A 22,236-nucleotide genomic window follows, 5' to 3' on the forward strand; every position below is an offset into this window, starting at 1 on the left:
CCTCGTAAACGGATAAAATGTTTTCCGTCCATATTAATCCGGATAAATTTAAAGACGGTGCTCGACGTTGCACGCAAAATCGCAATGCTCGAGCAAAAAATTGTAATCATAAGCTAATTAAACCGTTTGTTTTTGACAGAGATCACATGACTATTCGACGTCAGTGTTTTGAAAAGTCTCCGTTTTTGCCGTCCACTTAGCCAGCGTTTTCAAATTTCTCCACTTCGGAGACCGTTTTCCAAAAAGCTCCGTTGCTGGTGACCGAAAACGCAGTTTTAGTGTGGACGGTTGGCCCATCCGGAGAAAAAAGTTGCGTTTTCCTATTTATCCGAATTTGAGTGGACAGGGCCTAAAACGAATTTTATCAGTAACTATCATGGACAACTCTCAGGTTGTTTGTCAACTGTTTACGCTCTGATGGTTGACTGACAACGCACGTGAAAATGGTCAGGCCAAGTTCCTTCAATACCAGGTTTTTTTAACTTGAGCCCAGGAAAGGAAGTTGAGTATACAGGAGAGGTTGCAGCACTCGTGCCCGTTGTGAAACATACATTTTCCTATTTCCATGTTGATTTTGAAAGCTATGAAACAAACCTTTCGATTTTAGAAGGGATAAATAAAGGGAATTCATTTTAAATGCATTTGGTTCACAAGTAAGTCTTGTTTTGAGAAACAGCACTTCCAAACCCCTTCTCTGTCCAAATTCCTCTCTTTAAATATTTATAGTGATCATTCTCGTTGTTTTACATGTATGTCATCCCTTGCTTCGATCTTACGCATTTGCATGGGCTGCGTAGAAGTTCCCAATGTCCCCGCATTAAAGGGGTGGTTCTCTGCAGGCTGTTCCACAGAGCTTGTACCACATATAAGTTTCCTTAGGAATACCCTAAAATCTTTCATCTGCACAACATAGATTACAAAATTGATAGCGCTATTTGAAAGTGCGACCACCCCACTCGAGAAGCGGATAACAAAATCTGTTTTAAAGTCAATATCAGGTTTGGCGATCATGTTGTATGTTATGTAACCCAAATATCCAAAATAGGGAATGATAAAAGCAAACGTAACAGCAATAAGAAGACATATTCCCCGAATTTTCGCAGCCCTCAGTTTTTCTTTCATTGGATTATCCATTTGGATGGAAACAGTCATTCTTACTTTGATCAACACCGTTCTAATCAAGGATATATTTACCACAATGAGGAATATGCTTGGTAGGACGTATATTACTACATTAAACAAAAGAAACATAATTCGAAATGGTAAGTAATCTCTATCATACTTGCAAATAACCGTGAAATGTGTCTCGTTCAGATCGTATCTTATCCCATTAAACGTAGCAGCGGGGAACAGAGTTATGGCAAATCCAACAACCCATGCGAGGAAAATCAATTTACGAACCGTTGAGGCTCGTAGGGTGCGTGGCACTCTCCTTAACGAGAAATATTTTTCCACACCTATCACTACTAAATTGAAAATAGTAATAACAGGAAACACAATGTTAAAATAACGAACTATCTTACAGGCCCAGCGACTTTGAAAGAGGTCAACATGAATCTGAATACATGTTAGGGGAAGGGATACCAAGGCACTTAACATGTCGGAGAGGGCTAAGCTCTTTATGTAAAAATTGAAATTTTTTATGAAGCGACTTGATTGCAAGTAAAGTGCCTGTTTCCTCGCAGAAACAAAATACAATATTAAACTACCCCCTACAAAGCCCACTACACCCACGATCACCATTGATAACAACAAGGCAAGTTTCGTGGTGTATCCCGCTGGTGTGAAGATGTAGAGCGATGAAACTTCATGTCTTGAAACATTGCTCAGAAAGGACACATTTTTGCTGTCGCCCAGTTCCACATCTGGAATGCCAGCCATAGGAACCTGGAAATTTATGAGTTAATAGTTTGACAGGCACTCTCAATTGCTTAAATTATTTTATATATTTTAAGGGACATATTTCTGGTGTCACCGGAGTCTACGTCTAGAACAGGGACTGCGGGAGCCGGGGAGGGGGCTGGGAGGAGGCTTCAGCCCCCCAACCCACAATAATTTTGGGGAAAGGTACCCAATTGAAAAATTACTGTTTTACTGATCTCATAGATATGCGATAGTTAATGAATCTTTCGCCAGTGGGTTTTGTGGTACAAGGTAAACTGATTTCTTCCTTTAGGCCGTTCGTAAGGCATGGTTTATATGTTTTCAGTTTGTGAAAGGTGAAATGAAGGCATGCCCACTAGGTAAAAACAAAATTCGGCTTGTAGTTACATGTGGCGATTGAATTTGTCCAAAGAAATGAAAACCGTTTACGCGACTTTGTTAAATTTACTGATTTAGATTTATCAATGTGCTAAAAAGCAATTATTGGAATAGTTCTTGCATTTAATCTTTCACTCATGAAGTCTTGACATCTTTAAATATTTTTTGGAGGAAATGGATTACTGCTGTACAATTGATATATCGGGTTCAACGTGTATTATAATATAGATTGCATTCTTCACGCAAGCTGATTGGCTAAATAGCTATGTTTTTCAGACTATTATTAACAATATTCCTTCTTTTATCGTCTCGTACGTTTAATTCATTAGTCATATGACTAACAAAACATTTTATTTTCCATGGTTTTTACGTCTTTTTCTACCAGCTATATTTTAGAGTTCTCTAAAACGTTTTGAATCAATCATCCTAAGTCTTCCTCTTTTCGAGTCGCTGTCACGATTTATTTTGTCTCCCTTATTCTCCCATAAAAATTATTATTTTTCTCCTATAACGCAGTGTTTCGTCGCTAAAGCTGAAAGACAATAAAGCGAAGCATATAGAACAAAGTTCCCAGCACTAATTTTCTAATTTTCTGCTAGTTCAATAGTGTTTTCTTCAATTTTAAATAGCATGTTAACCAAACCTATAATTATTTATTTACCTGCAAAGGGCTTTACTGAGGCCAATTTCCAATCAAAAGAGACCTTTTTCGACCTATGAGGATGAAAGGACAATCAATCAATACGTGTATTCTATGTTTGCAAAACTGTTACAGCGCGACGCGCCTTACCGTGGCCACCCAACAAACTTTTTTACAAGTGTATTCTTGTAATATTTTACGTTTTCACTGCGTTTTGTTGATAAATACGATGCAACAAGTTTCCATTTGATCGTATTCAACTTTGCAAGGAGGCGTGTTTGTCTAACAAATGATAATATAACGAGAGCAAACTTGTAAAAAAGTTTGTTGGGTGGCCACGGTAAGGCGGGTCGCGCTGTAATGTCTATTTTTGGGCAATGAAGAATGAACGAGATGGTATTGATGGTTTTCCTTCTTTATATGTAAGTGGAGAAAGGGAAGAATTTTTACAAACTTTTTACAAATTATTTAGCATAAAAAAACGACTATAACAAGGTATATTTATCAGTTTTAAAAAAGTTCTACTCGATTTAAGACAAAATAAATCTATCATTGAAAATAGCTAAAAACCAACCATTAAAAATTAACATAACTTACCGTTTTGCAACGAAATCTGTATCTCATTCTGGCAGCACTTGAAGACAACCAGGCGACCCTTCACTTTGTCAGCTTAGAACTGTAAAGTTTTCAAAAAGATTCCTGTCTCTTTTTTATCTTAACAATAGGCAAATCTAATTAAACTTTTTAGTTGTGATCTTCTCCCACTTCCCACTCCAAACAAAGGGTGAACGTCTTCCCCGACTGTTTTCGTTCACGCAAAGTCTTATCTTCATTATTTGCTGTCCCGGAGCGCTTTCCATTTGTGAGAGTGTCCCGGCAAATGGGCAGTGATATTCCAAGCTTCGAATTAGAGAAGTTTTCCTATAAACATTTTTAAATAAAAACTACCGAAATGAGCAAGAACAACGTTTCGCCGTCCTTACGTCCAAAAATTCCAGTAAAAATGAGAATTAACGAATACCTTTAAAGATATTCCATTTCTACGAAAAATTTACAGTGAAGAGGACCGTTCCATTTGGTTTTTTACCACAACAATTGAGTACTCCGAGCTGGAAAATGGAGAGTGTTTTTAGTTTTCCGTTTTCTTGATTGTACTTACATTTTATGTTTTTTTTATTCATTTTTAGTATTCGAAGAGCCAATTACGAGGGCAAAAACAACAAATTTACCGCGTATAAGAGCTTAAAAGGAGGTAAGAATAAAAAAGGGTCAAAATTGTCTTATGCCAGCCTGGATAAAATCCAGTCGAATCCTGATTTCTAAAAACTTCAAGGGAACCGAAAATTGGTTTGAGAAATCGCAAGTTGGAAAAATCAGTGTTTAAATTGCAGTGTTCGACTGAGTAAGACAAATCCAAGGGAAGCATGCAACGTCTGGTTCGAACAAAACGGGCGCTCAATTTGTTACAGCTGCGAATGTTTAATGCTAATTTCCCCATGTACAAACGTTAAATATTGTTGTATTTTTTTTGGATTTTACAGCAGTAAAATAGATCCTCTTTTATTCTATGATGGTACACTGTAAGTCATTTACTCTAAAGAACGCCTTTTTTTATTGAACGATCCGCACTAGACGGAATTAACATTCATTTTATTTATTTTCTTTTGGCTAATAAAAGAGTGATTTTGATGTGCGCTTTATGTTTTCGTAGGTAATAAGCAAGTTTCATTTTTCTCTGGATAAAAGAACAAACTACCTTGCAAATTTGTTATTTCGGTAAATGAAAGAGTAATTTTAATGTGCGGATTTAACAAAATGTTTTCGACAGGTGAATGTAAATGCAGTTGCCGACGATATTTAAAGCACTAAATACGACTTTTACTTTTTAACGAAACGTCGAAAAATGCTCACAAATGTTCTAAATTGTACAGCTAAAAGCCATTCAAAAAACGAAATTCTGACAAATCAAATATTAGAGATGGACTAATACCATATGTGGCCTTGTCAATGTTTTTGCTTGACAAATTATGTACTCTTGGCAAACTAATTGATTAAATTTAATGTAAAATGTAAACACTGCCATCACTTACATATCTCGCCGAACAATCAGTCTGCTGTACGGTGAGCAGCTCTTAAAGAAATGCCTTGCCACGCGTCTGCGAACTTTATCGGTTTGCATCTGAAATGGAATAAATACCGCTCAAATAAAGTTGTACGTTGTGGATGAAGAAAAAAGCAATAAATTTATCTTTATGAGTTAACTTATCTTGTTGTGATTTCAAATTCAGTATAAAGCCTGCGGTTTCATACAGAACGAAAATTAAATAAGAGGTAGTTACTTACAAACAACCTGTTCATAGATCTGGCAAAACGAGCATAGCGAACAGTATTTCGGCATCGAAACAGGGAAATGATTCTGAAAGACAGTTGCACCTTCACAAAATTAAATATCTGACTCAATGTGATAAGGCAGTTTTCTACTGTTTTGTTCTGTTTTGTTATTTACTTCCCTAAAACACCCATGAATATAAACTACGGTAATTATCTCCCTTTTTTGACCTACGTCACAAACTGTAGGTACACTTTGCCAAAGGTCTGGATCTATTGGATGACAATAGGTGTTTTTCGGCAGTTTTGTGTCCGCTTCCTGGTTTTAGTAGGAACAACCTACAAAAATGTTCACACAAATTAAAATGACTGCCAAAATCTAAATTTTGACACGTTATTTATGTGTCAAGTAGTACCAAGAGGGTTGTTTGTTATTTGGACAAGCGATTAGGTATATATTGGATGTAAATTCAAAATACACAACATCTTCATGATTTACATATTTGTATAATCTGAACGGAGGATCTTTCTTTGAGAGAAAATCAATTGAAACTTAACTCAATAAAAATTAATTTAATTCCTGGCATTCAATCGAAATTCAATTCACAGGGTACGCTTTTAACAAAATGTTCCGGACATTAGAAACAATTAATGTTATTCCCGAAAATGTTAATGTAACTGATAAGAGCACTAGATGTGGAAAGAGTCTCAAATAAATTTGCCTGTGGATGATAGGGTAAATGGGGCAATCAGATTTTTAACAAATCAAATCGTTAATCAACGAAGGTTTTTACATTTCAAAGTGCAGCAGGCCTTGAGTTACAAATGAATTCTTGACATATACAACCGTTTAACCCTTGAATACAAAAGCATATGAATACACGCATTAGGAGCTTGAGAAAATTTTGTTCGCTAATTAATCTACTTTTCAATCTCTCTCCTGAACAGAAAAAAAGAGCTCTCAAAAATATGCTATGCCAGCGTCTGTAAGCACTGATGGTTAAGAACTAATTAACATGGATAAAAAACTGCAATAAACATCTTATTTTAATATCGAAGAAACGCAAAAGGCGTTAAAATTTTGAAGTAAACAGAGATGAAAAAGAGAAGAGAAAAAAAAACAAAGAAATAAAAAGGACTGGAGGAAGAACATTGCGTTTCATAATTTAACTGTTTGTGGATGAAACTGAATTATCCTTATTTCGTTTACATATCTTCTTTTGAAAAATTAGCAATCATGAGACTGTTCGAGGCATAAAGAAAATTTTAAATAAGCGTTAAGACATTTTATAACACTCAAGGTGTCCACAAAGGGGGAGAGGAAAAAGTGCGTGCGTATGACTTGTTTTAATGTCGCGTTTGTCTCTTCAAGACTGCAATAGTTAATTCCTCATAATAGGGAATTCCGCTTTTTTTCACTTCCCTGAAAAATCCGCAAATGTTAACACCAGTAATGAACTAACTTGTTATGTTAATCTATAGGCCAAAAACAGGCGTTATCACGTTTAATATGATTCTTTGTCCACATCACCTGCGACCGGCCTTTTGATTACCAGTTCACAAATCGGCACTCTTTATACAGGGACCGGCACAAATGAAAACGCAGTTTTTTTGAAAACGATTGTATCCGGTGCATGAAACATAAAGAAGAAGCCCACGAAGGAAAAATTGCTAAAGCCTTAGAATTTTTTTTATCTGTTCAAAATAAAACAGATAGACACTGCCAGGATTCCACCTTTCTTGTTATCACAATTTTTTTTTTGCCAAAGCGGAAAAACTGGAGTTCAAGTCAGGGAGTAATCTGTCAAGTAATTTCAAAATCGGCGGAGCGTGTAGCGCGAGGAAGATGGTTACTCACTGAATTGTACGACAGGCCGTTAAAATACTATTAAATCGCATCAATAACAAATTTCGAGGTTGATAAGGCTTTGAGAGCTTCTGTTGAGTGAAAAAGTTAGTGGTATATTCTATCAGGTTTACAAACAACAGTTGCAGGCATCCAAGTTCAAAAAGTTGCACGATTGGACACACACGCGATCGCGCACCACTTATGCGACAACTAGGCGCGCGGAGACCAAACAGAATAGATAATTTCGTTATATTTCCATAATATTATGATCTTCTTTATTCTTGTCATCTGTCTCCTTGACTGACGATATTTTATATCCCAGAAAAAATAAGATGTTGATCGCTAATGGCAATTGAGACCCAACATGTTTAAGTTTTGGCCTGCTACTTCATTCGTCGACCGGTTCACGTACCGCAATGACGACAGCGATACCGAGGAAAACGCCTAGAGAAAAATGAGCTTATATTACTTTACTCGAGAATCTCGTGGTTATTCAGATGCATTCGGTATGGCTATTGGTTTAGGAATTAGATCCAGATGAATACGAAAATTTATCCGTTGTCGTTCACGTTCGCCAAAAGACCTAGAACGTAGCCATTTCACGTTGTTGTTTCGCAGAGAACGGTTAAGAGATGTGCCAAGATTTAAAACGCACGTGAAGAGTTATTATAATTCTGCTCATTAAACCTTTCGTTTGGTGACGTTTTGGTTTATGTTGTCGTTGCACTTTTCTTAGGCTCCCCAATAGGGACCTTAAAGGCGCCACGGGAAAGCAACGAGAACGTCAATTAGGGAGCTTAAGCAAACTACGACGACAACGTGAACGAGACCTTCACCAAACAAAAGGTTTAATGAGTAGTACAACAACTCAGCACGGTCGTTTTGAATCTTAGCCATGGTGCATTTTGTGGCCTTTCTCTGCAAAACAACAACGTGAAATGACCAAATTCTGCGTATTTTGGAAACGTGATCGACGACGGCTTAATTTTCGAAATTTCATTTAGGGTTTAACGCTCTTTTTTACATATCCATCCGGAGCTAGTTCAATAGATACACTTAACACATCTGGATAGTCGCAAGACTCTCTAGTAAAAAATAAATTCATTTTTCACCAAATGTTGTCGTCGGCGTCGTCGTCGTCGTCATTGTGGTCCCTAATGTAGAGTAGCTCTGCCCGTGTGTTTTGGTAATGTTTGACCGTTTCCTGCAAAACAAAAACATGAAATGACTAAATTCAAATTTTTATGGAGAACGTGGCCAAAATGGTGAATTTTTCTTTATCTTTCCAAACTTGAACGCCGTCCCTACGAATTTAAATGCTGGATAGTTATGTTATTATAGAAATTGAACGCATTGAAACAATCGCAAAGTAGTTTATTGAACGTGAATTTATTTTTCCAAATGACGTTTTCGTTGGCGTTGCCCTCGTGGTTGCTTAAGGTCCCTACCGTAAATATTTCGACTGGATATCAATGTAGCAAACTAAAAGTTGGCCATGAAATCGAAAGAGACTTTATTCATGTGTAAATCGAGGTTGTAAGTATAAATTTAGCTAAAGAAGGTATTGTCATCTAGAATTTTTTTTCATCGATGTGATGAGGAGTTTGTTCAAAAGATCGCTTATAACATAAAGCAGCAAAAACCTTTTGTTCATCAAAATATAAAAATATATTGTATTACAGACAAGATACATGTATAATAAAAACACGAAAACATGGCAAATTTAGAAATTAAAGCCAACTTGAACGTACTACACCAAAAATACCACCACCACAAAATGAAACAAGAAATGGCGAATACGAGAAACTGGACTGCACTTGGACTAAAACCACACGAAAAACTAAATGAGCAAATTACATACTTTTTTGTTCTCACCGAATAGAATACACTATACGGAATGTAAATAAATGGGTCTTCCTATTCGATGAACTGAACTGGATAACTGGAAAGGCCTGGCTTGAAAGGGCCGGAGGCATCTGGAAAGCCATGCAAACAAAATTTGAACTGCAGTTGTTGTGTTTTATAGTCTAAAGACCTCGAAAGGTGTTACGTTCAAAAGAGTGGTTAATAAAATATCGCTACACCGATGGAGAGAGACGGCCATGGGGATAACGTGCCATTACAACTGGACTTTTGATTTGCTTGCATAATAAAAAAAGAATAGAATGTCAAAAAGACAAAAAAAACATAAAATGAGAAGAAAAACAAAAAGAAAAAAAAAACGTCGCCCTATCAGAAGACGATATTTTTACATTCCATTCTCGCGCATCCGCCTTGAATATCGAGTGGAAGGATAAGGACTAGTTTTGGGAACCAGACGTTTTGAGAGCACCAGAAGTGGGAAGTTTTTTTATTATTTGACTGGAAGGAAGAGAAATCCGCGTCGATCGGACGCAACAGCTGAGACCAGACGTAAGACCCAGGGCATGTTTCCTTTGCATTCATTCCAAAAAAGAATTTTACTGTAAACTGCTTGGGTTCTTAAGAGTAAGTTTCGTTTTCTCTCGTGGCAGTCACACTAAGGGGTTGGGGAACTCCCTTATATAAGCTATACAGGTATGTGTGTCGCCAAAGGAAATGTATTTGTCATCCCTTAAGAAGGGCGTTTTGCAAAAGTCATGAATTTGAAGCCCAAATCTGTTCCTGGGTAGAGTCTGGTCTGAAATAGAGTAAAGGTTTCAGGAAACACGCTGCACGGCCCGACCCAAATTTTCGAAGAGTTCCCCATCTCCACCCCCACCCCCACCTAGGCAGGCACAGCTGGGGCTTTCATTTCTCGAATGAGATGTTCACTGTTCTTGCCAAGTAAAGACAGGGAAAAAAGGCAAGGAAGTAACAGAATGCCAAAAACGCATAATTCTAATTTTTTGTTAATATATTTGCTGAGGCAGGGAAGCCTTAGTAGATTATAACACCGTTTTTTTGTTACTACCGCTTATTAAAATACACTGTTCGATAACTTGCGCGCGCTGGAAAGATTAAAAGGCTGCTACATTTAGAAAACTTTGCATCTTCTGCATTTCCATTCATGTAATTTATTGGCAAGCATAATTTAATAAACAACATTCTGTAAAGTGTTTTTTAAAATGCTTAAACACGTTGATTTAAAGAGATCACAGAGATCCCCCTATAAACGTGGTGGTTTCTTGGAGGTGTCCTCGCTTTACCATAATTATTGCTGTAATATTTAAATATCTTCGAGTGGCTAATAAATGATTAAACGATGATGATGAGAAAACCAATCAATGGAGTTGCAATTTATTTCCACAAAATATGTGTTACTTTAAAAAATAACAATATATTTACATTCTTTACTATACAATGTTTACAGAAAGAAATCCATGCAAAAGTCGCCCCAGTAAGACCTTTCTTATCTCAAATCTCAATGGAGGATATATACCTTCGTCAGGTAAAGGAATTCTAAGACTAAGGCCAAACGTCAAACTTCACATGAGACGAACGAAATTGCAGTTTTGGTCGACCCAAACAGGTAAAGATCGACCGTAGGGTCAAACGTCACACATAATTCGTCGAACCGAATTCAGAACACCAAGAACGAATATTTCAAGGCTAAAAATACATTAACATATAAATTTATTTTTTAGTTCGTTTCATGGAAAGATCGACGTTTGTCCCATGGAACGTGTTGGTCGATCTAAATTCAGTCAGACGAACTCAATTGAGTCAAACGTCGAACTTATTGATAACTTAATTTACTCAGTTAAGTTCGTTTCATGTAAAGTTCAACGTTTGGCCCGGGCCTTAGTAGAACAAGATTAATGTGTTTGTGTTTGCCATTTGCATGCAATTATCGCCTCGGCTTCTTCTAGGACTTCTTCGTCGTCCTATAATATTTATACTCTTGTCACCCCTCGTGCTAGTCACTCGACACAACCAGTTCTTCGCGCTTATATTGCAGAGTTTAATTTTTCTAGCATTTTGTTTGCAATATAATTTCTTTGCTCAGTGTTCATGTAATGTTTCTCTTGTTATTGCTTGTATGTTAGTTTTTCATTACTCATCTCCAATAAACAACTGGTCGTGTCCTTCCAACATCACTGTGTCTGTTGTTTTTTTGAGCGGGAAACCTCAATTTTTGTTATTTATCACGTACTGTTCGACAGTTACACCATTATTGTTTGTTTTCTATGACCTTGATTGGTCCAATGCCTGTTCAATTTTCTTTCATGGTTTAGCAAAGTTATGCAAAGAAGCGTTAAAAGTTGGAACGACCCGGTGATTAATTCTGTTGTTAGCCAAGGCTCGAGTATAAAGAGGTGTTGAAATTACCTAAGGTAAAAAATATTTTGCTCGGTTCAGGCCTGCCTGAAAATTAAAAATTATCCTGCGAAATCACGCGGAATATCGCCTAATACTTAGCCGAGGAGGCCGTAGGCCGAGATGGCTAAAATCAGACGATATTACGCAAGATTGAGCAGGATAATTGTTTTATTATTCAGCAAATTGTCAACGAAACACATTTTGCAGAAAGAAAAACTGCAATTATGCAGCGCTTTACAAGGCTTCGGACGAATACGATATCGCAGGATATCTGTTATGTACGGATGACAGATATCAATAACATTTTGACCATATATGGGCAGCGCGCGCATTTGTTGAATAATAACAAAGAAGATAAGCTAACTAACAGCATAATTGTAATCTTCAAAATAAACCAATTCCAGCGGATCACTACCAAATTTTCGCAAATCAAAATACATAAATGTCCACTTTTTTTGTCTCCTCCAGGCCCGCCTGAGAATATTTAACATAACCTAGTAAAATATATATTATGATTACTGAGTATACATTTTTAGTTAAACATGCGGAGGAAGTGTGAAAAAATTCGAGTGATTTCCAATTCGCAACCAGGAACTGTGCCTAAAATGTAATTAGAAAATTAAGAGTGTTTTGGTACTCTAACTGTGTGTTGTTGATTAATCTCTGATCCGAACCATTATTTGTTAATCCTGATGAACCATTATTTGTTTTTCCAAATCTCTTCTTAAATAGTAGTTTTGGTACATCAGGAGGAGGGAAAAGATTATTTAAAGATTATACTCTACTGAATTGCACCTTCTTAAATAATACCTAGTGGAGAGGAGGGACGCAGTAATGAACCATGCTGGCATGTGCATTGTTTCATCCCAACTGAGTCATTTTTGCTGTCTCTACTTTCACTCGCCTCTGTGGAAATCACTGACGGACTGTCGCAAATGGAAAATTGCTTTCTAATCGATATCTGATCGTCACTTCCAATGTTTTGACTATTGTAAAATCTGACTATTTCCGAGAGATACCCGAGGTCCTCGCTGCCCGGTCGATCATCTTCATTGTGGTCAATAATAATGATATCTCCCGGGTTGACGTTGATTTCTTTAGTTTCGTCATCGCTCCCTTGTAATTCTATTGTAACACTTTTAATTTTGTTTCCTTCATCCTCCTCGTCTCTGTCTCTCTTTTTGTTTTCCAAGGAAAATTTCTTCTTCTTTTTGCGTTGTTTCTTGCAAAGACGAATGGCTAAAAGAAACAAGAGCAATAAAATAGTAGCGCCAGCCACCCCGGACAGGAACACGACGAGAGTGTCACGTGGGTTATCTGAAAAGAATGGAAATAAATATAGTTTTGGTATTGAACGGGAGGCACACTATTAATAATCTTTGGCATCAGGCACTATTAATTTTACGTAAACGTTTCGTCAAGAGCCACCATCATTTCTAGTTAAGCTTTTTATTCATATTTTTTAATCTTTTTACTAATACCTTTTTTGTATTTTTTAATCTTTTTACTAATACTTTTTATTTTAAAAAAATGTGTCACGTTAGCTTCCCGCCATGATGTGTTATGTCACTATACCATCGCGTCATTAACAGGAATCAAAACGTAGAAAAAGCAGTTTTTAGAAGAGAATGTATTTATCACAGTGTTTGACTTACCTCGTATAAATGGCCAGCTTATAACAGTGCAATCTTACATTTACAAATATAAATACTTAATTTTCTTATATAAAAACCAAACTTAAATGGTCTTGCACTCTCTGTCGACAGTGGCACTCTGATTAGTTTATTTGGAACGCGAAGTTTCAATGAAGAATGTTTTCGTTAAACATAGATGAAACATAAATTATAGCCTGATAAAGCAGTTTTTGAGCTCAACATTAAAGTACAAAATTATATATTTTATAGCATTTTACATTAAAAAGAAACCTTTAGGAAAAAGTCTTCCTGCTTTCAGTATTACTTTTAATAACAGACGTTTAGGGTAAAATCTTTTAGTGATAGGTTAAAATTATTTTATAAATTGCTGGGGGTTATATTTTTCTCATTATTTCCCAAAATCAACTTTTCCCTCGTGGTTTCTTTTCAATTTAAACAAATCATTTACCTTATGCGATGAAGTTTACTTTAGACGCTGGAATGTGGCACAGTAGAGAACCTGGACTAGTTAATTTACGCCTCATTCTTCACTTTAAAATTTAATTGGGTTCGCGTCTAGGGCGGCTGTAAGTTGCCGGATTAAGCATTATGTCAGATTTTTTTCTCACAGCGTCATTTATGGTAGTAATTTAGAGTTCAGTTAATGACCTGTATTCAAATTTGTTATATATTTTATTTCCTTTGAAGTTACTTTTTAATTAGCCGCTGACTTGTTATTACAATTTTATTGTCATTTCGAATTGAATTTTTCTGTATTTCGAAAAAAAAATTGTAACAGTTGAATGTCTTATAAGGACACGTGGTTAACGCAACATACACAGGAAATTGATTGATATCTCTACAGTGCCACCCTGGCACTGACGTCACAGTCACGTGCGCTTCATGTACTGATGTTCTCTATAAAGACGTAAGATACAAGGGAGGAATGTTAAGCCTTGGAATAAGATAATAAGGCAACCAGAAAACACAATGTGAATATATTGGCTGCCTGTTGTCTAAAACGAACGAGTGGAAAGTGGAAACCGTATGAGTATCAGGGCTGGAGTAACGATAGGCCATTTCGCATTAACTGAAGCGTGCTGGGTAAAAGATGAGACATGGCACGAAATTCAGTGTCCTGATATGGGACCTTGCTCAAATATAAAGAACCCTTTAGGACTAGGCACATTTTTGAAACTCGAGGACCATTTTTAAAGGATAATCAGATTTAATTTTCAAGTCTGATGCAAGTGTAGACTGGTTGGAAACACCTTTTAAAACACTTTTGTTCGCTCTATTAGAAGCTCAGAAATGTTTTCATTAAAATCACTAAATGATGTTTCATTTTAAATCAGGCCATCAAAAAAAAAACGTTTTTATGTTGCGCATGTGTCAATACATCCCCTCGACCCACGTGACTGCAACGCTAGTGCTCAGGTTCCTTAATCGCGTACCTTTCATTAACCAGTATGTGAGGTACAGTGATCTCAGCAGGGCTATAATGGCCCACTCCTCACCTCGCTTGCCTGAGGCCTTTGACTCTGGAGCCTTTGGTGGTGCCTTTCTTTGCGTCGTCGTGGAAGTCGAGAGCCTTTTACTCCAGCTTCGAGTGGTAGACTTTATCGTAGGAGGGTATATTCTAGTTATGTTCGACCCTGTTGTTTTATTGACATTTTTTGTCGAACTATTTTGAGTTGCTGTTAGGGTTTCTGTTGTGATAGTGGTACGTGTGGACAGCGTTGTTTTCGGTGTTGCTGATATAAGGGTTTCTGTGGTTGTCCGATTTCTTCGATGGTGGTTTGTTTTTGGCCATCTTGACGTAGGCGTTGGAGTCCATGTATCACCGGGAACTGTTCAATGGAAAAGGATAAGATTAAAATCGGAGCGTTTTTAATCGACTGATGAAATAAGTTGAAGTTAGATTCATTTTTGCCTTTCAAGTGCTATTTAACTGAACCAAACAACTCATAATGTTCTATCTAATGCACTGAGAACAAACATGGAAAAGTTTAAACACTGATAAGAAGTAAAACCAGAGGCAGTCTGTTAGAAGGAAACTTCACGAAATATGAGAAAATTGAAGGGAAAAGGGCAATGCGGTAAGCTTGCCTGCACAAACTGTGTGTCGCTTTGGTCATTGGGTGTACGACTGGAAAAGGGTTTTTCATTAGTGTAGGCAGAACACAAAAATTGACTTTGCATAGTAACCTGAAAAAATGGTTGCCCAAGTAAAAGATATAAACCCGATAAATGTGGACTTACCGCATCCGTAGATGACGTCCAGATATTTGTAGGTCCCAGGGCAAGGATCCCCGAATACTGTATGATCTGCTCTAATGGTACACCTATGTTTGTTACCACATCTCACTGTCATTTTTAGCAGCACATTTGGCGCTTGACAATTCAGCTCGGTAATGTTCTCATGTGGACAGATGGAGCTCCCAGGCTCCAAACGTCCATACTTGGCCCCAAATATGCGGAGTATGTAGTCACCTTCACAGCGCAAGCGTAACCTCTCCCCCTGGCACACGTATTTTGACTTTACCGCAACGGTTCCTTGGGTTAAGAGTCAGACATTAAATTTTAAATTATGCCTCAGCTACCTTTAATGATCAAAGTGCAAAAAAGTGATCTGTACAACAATTATACAAGCATTAAACTGAAATTCATTGACCATCCGTCGCAAGTGACAACAACAACATCCTCTTTATTTTCCTTATCAATAAAATTAAATTACAGAAATTGTTATATGTTAGTGACGGATTCTAACCTCGAGAGCTTTTATGAGTCGATGACGAGTTTTTTTTTTTAACTACATGTTTTTATCAAGGCCACGACAACAGAAATTGTTCAAGGAGTCTAACCAAACCTTCAACTAAGAAAATAACTGGGAAAGGGAAAATATAGCAACCTTAATATATGCTGCAGAGAGTGAAGGCTGTAATATACAATCATCCATTTGAGAAATGTGGAGATACTTCTCTTAGTTCGTATGAGAGATGATCGACATCTAATTTCCCCTAACGTTGTCAAGCAGATAAGTAATGAAGAATAAAGCAAATCGTCCACTTATATTGCCTTAATACTAACTTATCAGAACTAACGGAGAAGAGTTATTGCTACGAAAATCGAAGAACATCGACACTCGAGAGTGCTCTATGCCTTCATTTGGTCCTAAGCATTTAGTTCCCTGTATTTGTCTTGACCTGGCGAGATTTATTCAGTAGTCGACTATGCGTACCGACCACCATGTGTATGCTATACGATGCAATTAACTCGTAGATCTCTTAAAAAGATTGCCGACGTTAACAACTATTGCCTTATGAAATTTAAAACTTGTTACCTATTTGTCAAATAAAAATTGTTTACAGAAGGAGTAATTGCGTTCTTCTGTAGTGAAAACAGGGCGAATAGACGTAATTTGGGCTTGACTGAATCATTAGCAACCCCCAAAATGCCGTCACGTTCTTTCTCCAAAGCAAAGCAACATTCTTCTTCATTTTACACAATCAAACTACTCATTATAAGCCTGCTAAAAGTGGCCAAGGTCAATATTGTTAAAAGAAGAAAATTCATAGAACAAAAGACTGAAAGTACTGTTCTATAGCATTCGTTTGTCACACCTTGTACAGCAAAATAAATTTCGAATTATTTTATGATATGAATAATAATAATAATAATAATAACAGTTCTTATCACAGCACTTAAACTGTAGAACCACTACCCTAAACTGCATAAACTGAAACAGAACACGCTGAATAACACCCGACAATAAATGACCCCACTTGTAGAAGCCGTGAGAAAAACGGCATTTTAAGTAATAAGAATTTCCGCTGCATATATAAAGCAATAATTAATTAAAAGCCAATTTGAATAACATGGTCGTATGGTCTGGAAAAAAACAAAATAAGATGCGGTAATTCAAAAAAATAACTAGTTGCTTCGTTAAAAGATTCTCATTTTTGTTACATCACAAAGACCGCTTTTGCTTCCTTATTCTTAATTCAGCTTTCTCAAAGATTATAATATAAACCCAATATGGTCTAGATATGCAAACAATTCCGCACCATTTAATTTGTAATTTCGTAAGAATTATTATCTTTGTTCAATTAAGGTTCAACGAAGATTGTACACCAGATTATTAGTTTGACCTTTTCTTTTCTTATTGACTTAGTAAGGCTGAAAAAATATGCTTTGCCAGGTCAGATATCTCGCATGTGTTTGAAAGGACGTAATAAATATAACTGATATGCATTTTTGTCCTGTTTTCCTGTGTCCAAATGTTTTCGTGCGTCCCTCAAAAAATTGTATTTAACCTCATTTTTTAAAGTTTTAAATAAGTTGTTTCAGCAGCCTATAGTATTTTACGTCTAATTAGTTTATTCCAAAACACTTTTTTCTTCACATTTCAGTTACATTTTTTGATAGTAATAAGGAAAAAGGCTGAAAAATATGTTTTGTAAGGTCAGATTTTCCGCATGTGCATTGAAATATATGCATTTTTCTTGTGTTTTCCTGTGTCCTAATGTTTTCGCGAGACCCGAAAAAAAATGTATTTTTAACCTCTGTACATATACGCACTTTGCCAAAGAACCTGTTATCCTTCTTGTTCATGTGTCTGCATCTTGTACGTTATGTAATTTTGGCAAAAGTGTTAGAACAGGAAGTTTAGGGTTGTATTCACTCTCAGCTCTCAAGGCTTATCATTAGATCTATATTCATTTTGTGGAGACAAAATAACCTGAACAATTAATTAAAAGTAAGTTATTTGTCGCAAGCTAAATCTACTCTGTTTCCGATCGCTGTATAACGCCTCACCAGCACTAAAGGCCAAAGGTTATCAGAAGCAAGATTGGGCTACTTTTCAGATCTGACGCTAATTACATCTAATAACAAATAAAAAAGACAACGCCGGCTACAGTACTGTCTTGGGTCCCACGGACTGTTTGCTTTGGTGACCTCCGAAATGTCCCTTGAAAGTTCTACAGGCGCTTTATAACTGACTACAACCAATAACGCTATACATGAATGTAAGCGCTTGCCGTCAGTAAGGGCCTATGCTTTACGACTTTTGGAAAGAGTCCAGTATAATGCAAATCCGTAAAAATGTTATCCGAAAGGTGTGCATTTACACCTTAAGAGGATTGATTTCAAACCCCGTGACGATTAAGAAACGCAAAATTAGCAAATCTTTAAATCGCTTGAAATGAAACCTCCCCAAAGATGAGCATCTAGTTTAAGCATGATTTAGTTTGAGACAAATTTCATCTTGTCTGAAAAGCAGTTGCATACTTCTTATCTAATACTCCTTCCTTTAGATCACGCAATGCAGCATGCAAGGCATACGATCATGCGATGTTGCAAAACAGTCTGGTCCTTAGACAGTGATACCGTATAGTCTGAAATCAAATGACAGGAAAATGGCTAAACGAATGCACAAGCTATCATGCGCAAAACGATCCTCTGGTTGACTACTTTTTTGCTTAAAAACCTACTTCAGTCACTCTTGTAAACTTATACAAACGGCCAGCACTTTGAAATTTCGGGATCGCGCTACCTTTTAGCTCCCTTCGTCTACTTTCAACTGGGATCTTCCACTATTTTTACATTTTTTTTTTTACTTTAACAATGAAGTACGTACATCACTGCTACTTGTCGAAAGCTGAATCAACAATATGCTTCCTGAAATCACCGTTGCCTTGCCAAAGGTTATCAGAACATAATTGGGCTACTGAGTCTTCAACTCGCTGACACTAATTAATTGTAAACAAAAGACGAACATAAAGAAAGTGTGTTTTTCATTCCTACGTTTTATTTTGCATGCTTTCTTTCACTGGTCTACATATATATTACCTGTCTGAAGAAAAACTATAACTTTACAAGAAGAAGTCTTGGACAATGTTTTGTTGTCTGGCTTTCAAAGAGCTACAGATGTCAAAGATGTCCACAGTAGAATAACTGAGCCAAAAGCTTTAAGGAACTGTGGAGCTTTTCAAGGGTTTTACTTCAGTTTTATGTAAGGCGTTCAAAACGTGATTTGGAAATACTCCGGTTCGATGAAATGCAACAGAAATGAACTCAAAAGTGCTCAAGTAGTCTGAGGGATTGACCTTAAATAGAGGAATGTTGTAAATGGTAGCTGAATCATCCACAGAATCGAGTGGGATTTAATATGAGGTAATTTAAACCAATTCAGGACCTGTCGCAAAAGTAATTACATACCACTCGTTTCGATCGTCCAAATCATGCAAGATATCATACATAAAAAAACTCTTGATTGGTGACATATAGACCCAAAAAATTCAGACTTGAACACGGTTGTGTATCAAAGACAATATCCATCCGATGATTTCCTTTAGTGTCATCACATGTATGCTTGGTATAGATATTCTAAGGTTGCCAAGGTTAAATTGGATGTTAATCTTTCTTAAGAATTTTAAGAAAAAAATAGTTCACTGAATCTTTGGTAACTGCATTACGACAGAAAAGAACTTTACGATAGTCGCTTTTCTTCCAAGAATGCGCTCATTGGTCTTAAAAACAGCGGTTCTCGAATTAGTTTGCATAAGCCTCTTGTTTGCGTCCTTTTCTTAATACCTCTGCGACTATACTTTGTACTTCAAGGCAATTTAAAAACAGTTTTTTGTCTCTTCAGCGGCGTATTCGCGGGAGGTTTATTTGAACTAACGTGGACTGATTCAATACAGGTTATATATCATTGAATTCCTTAAACACGGTGGCGCGGCTGGGGGCAAAATTGTAGCACTTCCTGTTATTTTCAATCGATTTTTTTTTTTAATTTCTAAGACTTCCTTTATTTTTTAGACGGAAGATTATGCGGAACGATTGTCTTCGCGCCTTCCAGCTTCAGGTGAATAAACTTTCCAAAATTTCGCGAACAAGCACTCGACAATTTTGCCACTTAGTTGAGAGAAGAAATAATTTCCTGACCTAAAGCAATATATTTTGTCCAAAATAAATACACTTAGTGTAAGTTTGACATTTGAGGCGCGAAGCACGTACTAAACTCAACCAGAAACATGCGTTTGTTTACGTTAACCGCCTCAAAAGCGTTGGCGGATTTGCATATGAATTGAGTTTCGTACTACAGGTACTATTTTAATTACTCTTTGTCTTTCGATAAACGAATTTTTTGAGAAGCTGTCTTTCAGGATCAAAGACGAATTATTTTTAATTGAAAGGGTAATTATTTTAAGACGAAAGATTATCTACAGAGGAAACAAAGAAATTTAATTACCAAACGAAGTCTGAGAGTTTTCATAATGCAGTATCCCCGAGTGTACTGTCCGCAGTAATGGCATTTATACGGTGGAGTCCGTTCGGCATAAAACCGCCTTTGTCCGAAAACAAAAGTACTTTAAGAAAAAGCAAAGGAATCACGCCTCGATGTAAAGATTTCGGTATTCGTGATGCAAAAGCTTTCCTTTGTAAAGATTGGCCGTTGTTGGGCAATTACAAACTGATAATTGTCTAAAGATCCGTCACAAAGAGATAAGAATTCTCTCCGCCCTATCTTGTTAGAAAACACAAAAACTTTCCATGATTTATCGAGATTGTCGCTGCAGCATTGGGTAAAATACTTCAGGTATCCTACGGCGTAGAAAAATATTATTTTTCTTACAGCCCGCTGAAATTTGAACAAACACGATCCTTTATTTACAATATACTATTCTCAGGTTAAGTGACCCGGATTGTTCCGGATTAAATTCAACTTCTGTTTGGAGAACAGCCTCAAAGCCAAAAATAGTTTTCAAGTCCCTGCAGAATGTCACTAGAAATATACTTAGTGAGTGTATTTATCGCTTTGTTTTTACTTGATGCGGGCTATGTATTGAACATTGAAGACCAATAGCTCCAGCTAAATAAAACATTCCTCCGGTACAAAGTTTAATTAATCGCACCTTTCGTTTTGAGCCAGGTTCGCATGAAATAATACAAACTTAATCAAGTCATCTCTTCAGGGATCCTTTGAAATACACGGCACCTTGTGCGAATCACTTTGTGGCAATGCCCTCAAACGGGTCTTCCTATCGGCCGGTTTTCTTATTGTACGCGTTCGAATAAATATTTAATAACATTCTGTAAAGGATAATAAATAAATATGCCCGCTTCAGAATAGTATATGTTCGAAAGGCTATTTGAAGGCTAAGGATCTAAATCATTCCAAGATTTGGCGGAAGACCAAGATTATTTGAATCCGCGCAATTATTCAAATTCAATTAAAAATGGCAAAACTTTTTTGTGCACGAAATTAATGTTAAGTGATCGAAATGGACGCGTTTGTGTAACATCTGGAAAAAATTGAAGTAAAGTAAGCATTTTGTCTCGAGTAAACAGAACCTCATTTCTCTGATACACTGGACAACCAATTGCTGCTGTAAATTAATCCAATTTTACCAAAAGTGGCTTTCCCTTAACCCCAGTTACAACTCCAAATTCCAAACAAGATTATCTACGAAAAATAAACTTCGCATTAAGCAAAGATTTACGCCTCTATTTTGTTATAAATAGCTAAGATTTCGCCTAAACTGAACGGTTTAAAACAAAAAATATTACGTTTATATCTACATATATTTTTTTTAGATTTCGATTCCAAGACAGATAATGCATTAGTGTAGTCAGCAGGCCATTAAGCATCGCCACAACTGCAGTGCTCGCGCAAATAAATTTTGCCGAAGCGAACTCTCAAAGCACTTACCTACAACAAGAAAACATGATCCGCACAAGAACAAAAGCAAAGCTTGTTGTAACGGCCTCGTGGCGTTGCACATCGCGCCCTGGTCTGATGTTTAGCACTGCGGCGTGTTGTAGCAAGCTTTGATCGACCAAAGAAACAATATGGCGAGTCTTGTTTTGACACGTGTGCTGCGACCACACTACACAAATATTTCGATGCCGCTCTTCAAAACCTGGATCAGCCGTGGCGTATCAGAAAGTAACAAACTGTGACTGGTTGTAGTTCTCTTCGGAATTTGTTGACATTGCAAATTAATAGCGGCGTAATTGATGTCGGAACGCATGCGCGTCGTCCGATTGTTGATTTGCCGAATTCAATCTTTGAGAAGTGGTGGAAATTAGCTGCATGTGGCGTAATCTCGTGTCTGTTTTCGATAACATAGATTGACCGAGTCTGGCCTAGTTTTGTCTGGGGAACTAAAATGTAAATGAGTTCATTTAACAATTTATTGAGGTGGGTTTGTCGGTTTTTAAACAAAGGTAGT

At 36.8% G+C, this 22,236-nt stretch overlaps 2 protein-coding genes across 3 annotated transcripts; both read right to left on the bottom strand.

Annotated features, from left to right (window-relative positions):
* Window positions 1-432: 432 nt before the first annotated feature.
* On the bottom strand, window positions 433-6,051 carry LOC144658435 (adenosine receptor A1-like). Its single transcript, XM_078518834.1, has 4 exons — window positions 4,993-6,051; window positions 3,500-3,578; window positions 2,924-2,976; window positions 433-1,887 (listed from the first exon to the last, which is right to left on the bottom strand). Exon 4 carries the CDS (start codon window positions 1,879-1,881, stop codon window positions 730-732), a length of 1,152 nt encoding a protein of 383 aa, XP_078374960.1. The 5' UTR covers window positions 1,882-1,887; window positions 2,924-2,976; window positions 3,500-3,578; window positions 4,993-6,051; the 3' UTR covers window positions 433-729.
* Window positions 6,052-12,066: 6,015 nt separating this feature from the next.
* LOC144657417 (uncharacterized) lies at window positions 12,067-21,968 on the bottom strand. 2 transcript variants are annotated; one of them, XM_078517764.1, is made up of 4 exons: window positions 21,714-21,968; window positions 15,257-15,550; window positions 14,512-14,844; window positions 12,067-12,677 (listed from the first exon to the last, which is right to left on the bottom strand). In XM_078517764.1, exons 1-4 carry the CDS (start codon window positions 21,784-21,786, stop codon window positions 12,160-12,162), a joined length of 1,218 nt encoding a protein of 405 aa, XP_078373890.1. In that variant the 5' UTR covers window positions 21,787-21,968; the 3' UTR covers window positions 12,067-12,159. The 2 variants fall into 2 exon arrangements, with proteins under 2 accessions (XP_078373890.1, XP_078373889.1); XM_078517763.1 differs by having other exon boundaries at window positions 14,449-14,844.
* Between the last annotated feature and the right edge of the window lie 268 nt (window positions 21,969-22,236).

This window comes from Oculina patagonica, chromosome 6, assembly GCF_052425735.1.
Source record: "Oculina patagonica isolate OP01 chromosome 6, crgOcupat, whole genome shotgun sequence".
NCBI classification, from domain to species: Eukaryota; Metazoa; Cnidaria; class Anthozoa; order Scleractinia; family Oculinidae; genus Oculina; species Oculina patagonica.

Bases quoted from the DNA above. Each gene is read 5' to 3' on its own strand.
- LOC144658435 (XM_078518834.1), bottom strand. From the start codon at position 1,881: ATGGCTGGCATTCCAGATGTGGAACTGGGCGACAGCAAAAATGTGTCC.
- LOC144657417 (XM_078517763.1), bottom strand. From the start codon at position 21,786: ATGTGCAACGCCACGAGGCCGTTACAACAAGCTTTGCTTTTGTTCTTG. The intron at 15,551-21,713 runs GTAAGTGCTTTG...TCTTAACCCAAG, and splicing joins ATCATGTTTTCTTGTTGTAG to GAACCGTTGCGGTAAAGTCA. The intron at 14,845-15,256 runs GTAAGTCCACAT...TCCATTGAACAG, and splicing joins GGACGTCATCTACGGATGCG to TTCCCGGTGATACATGGACT.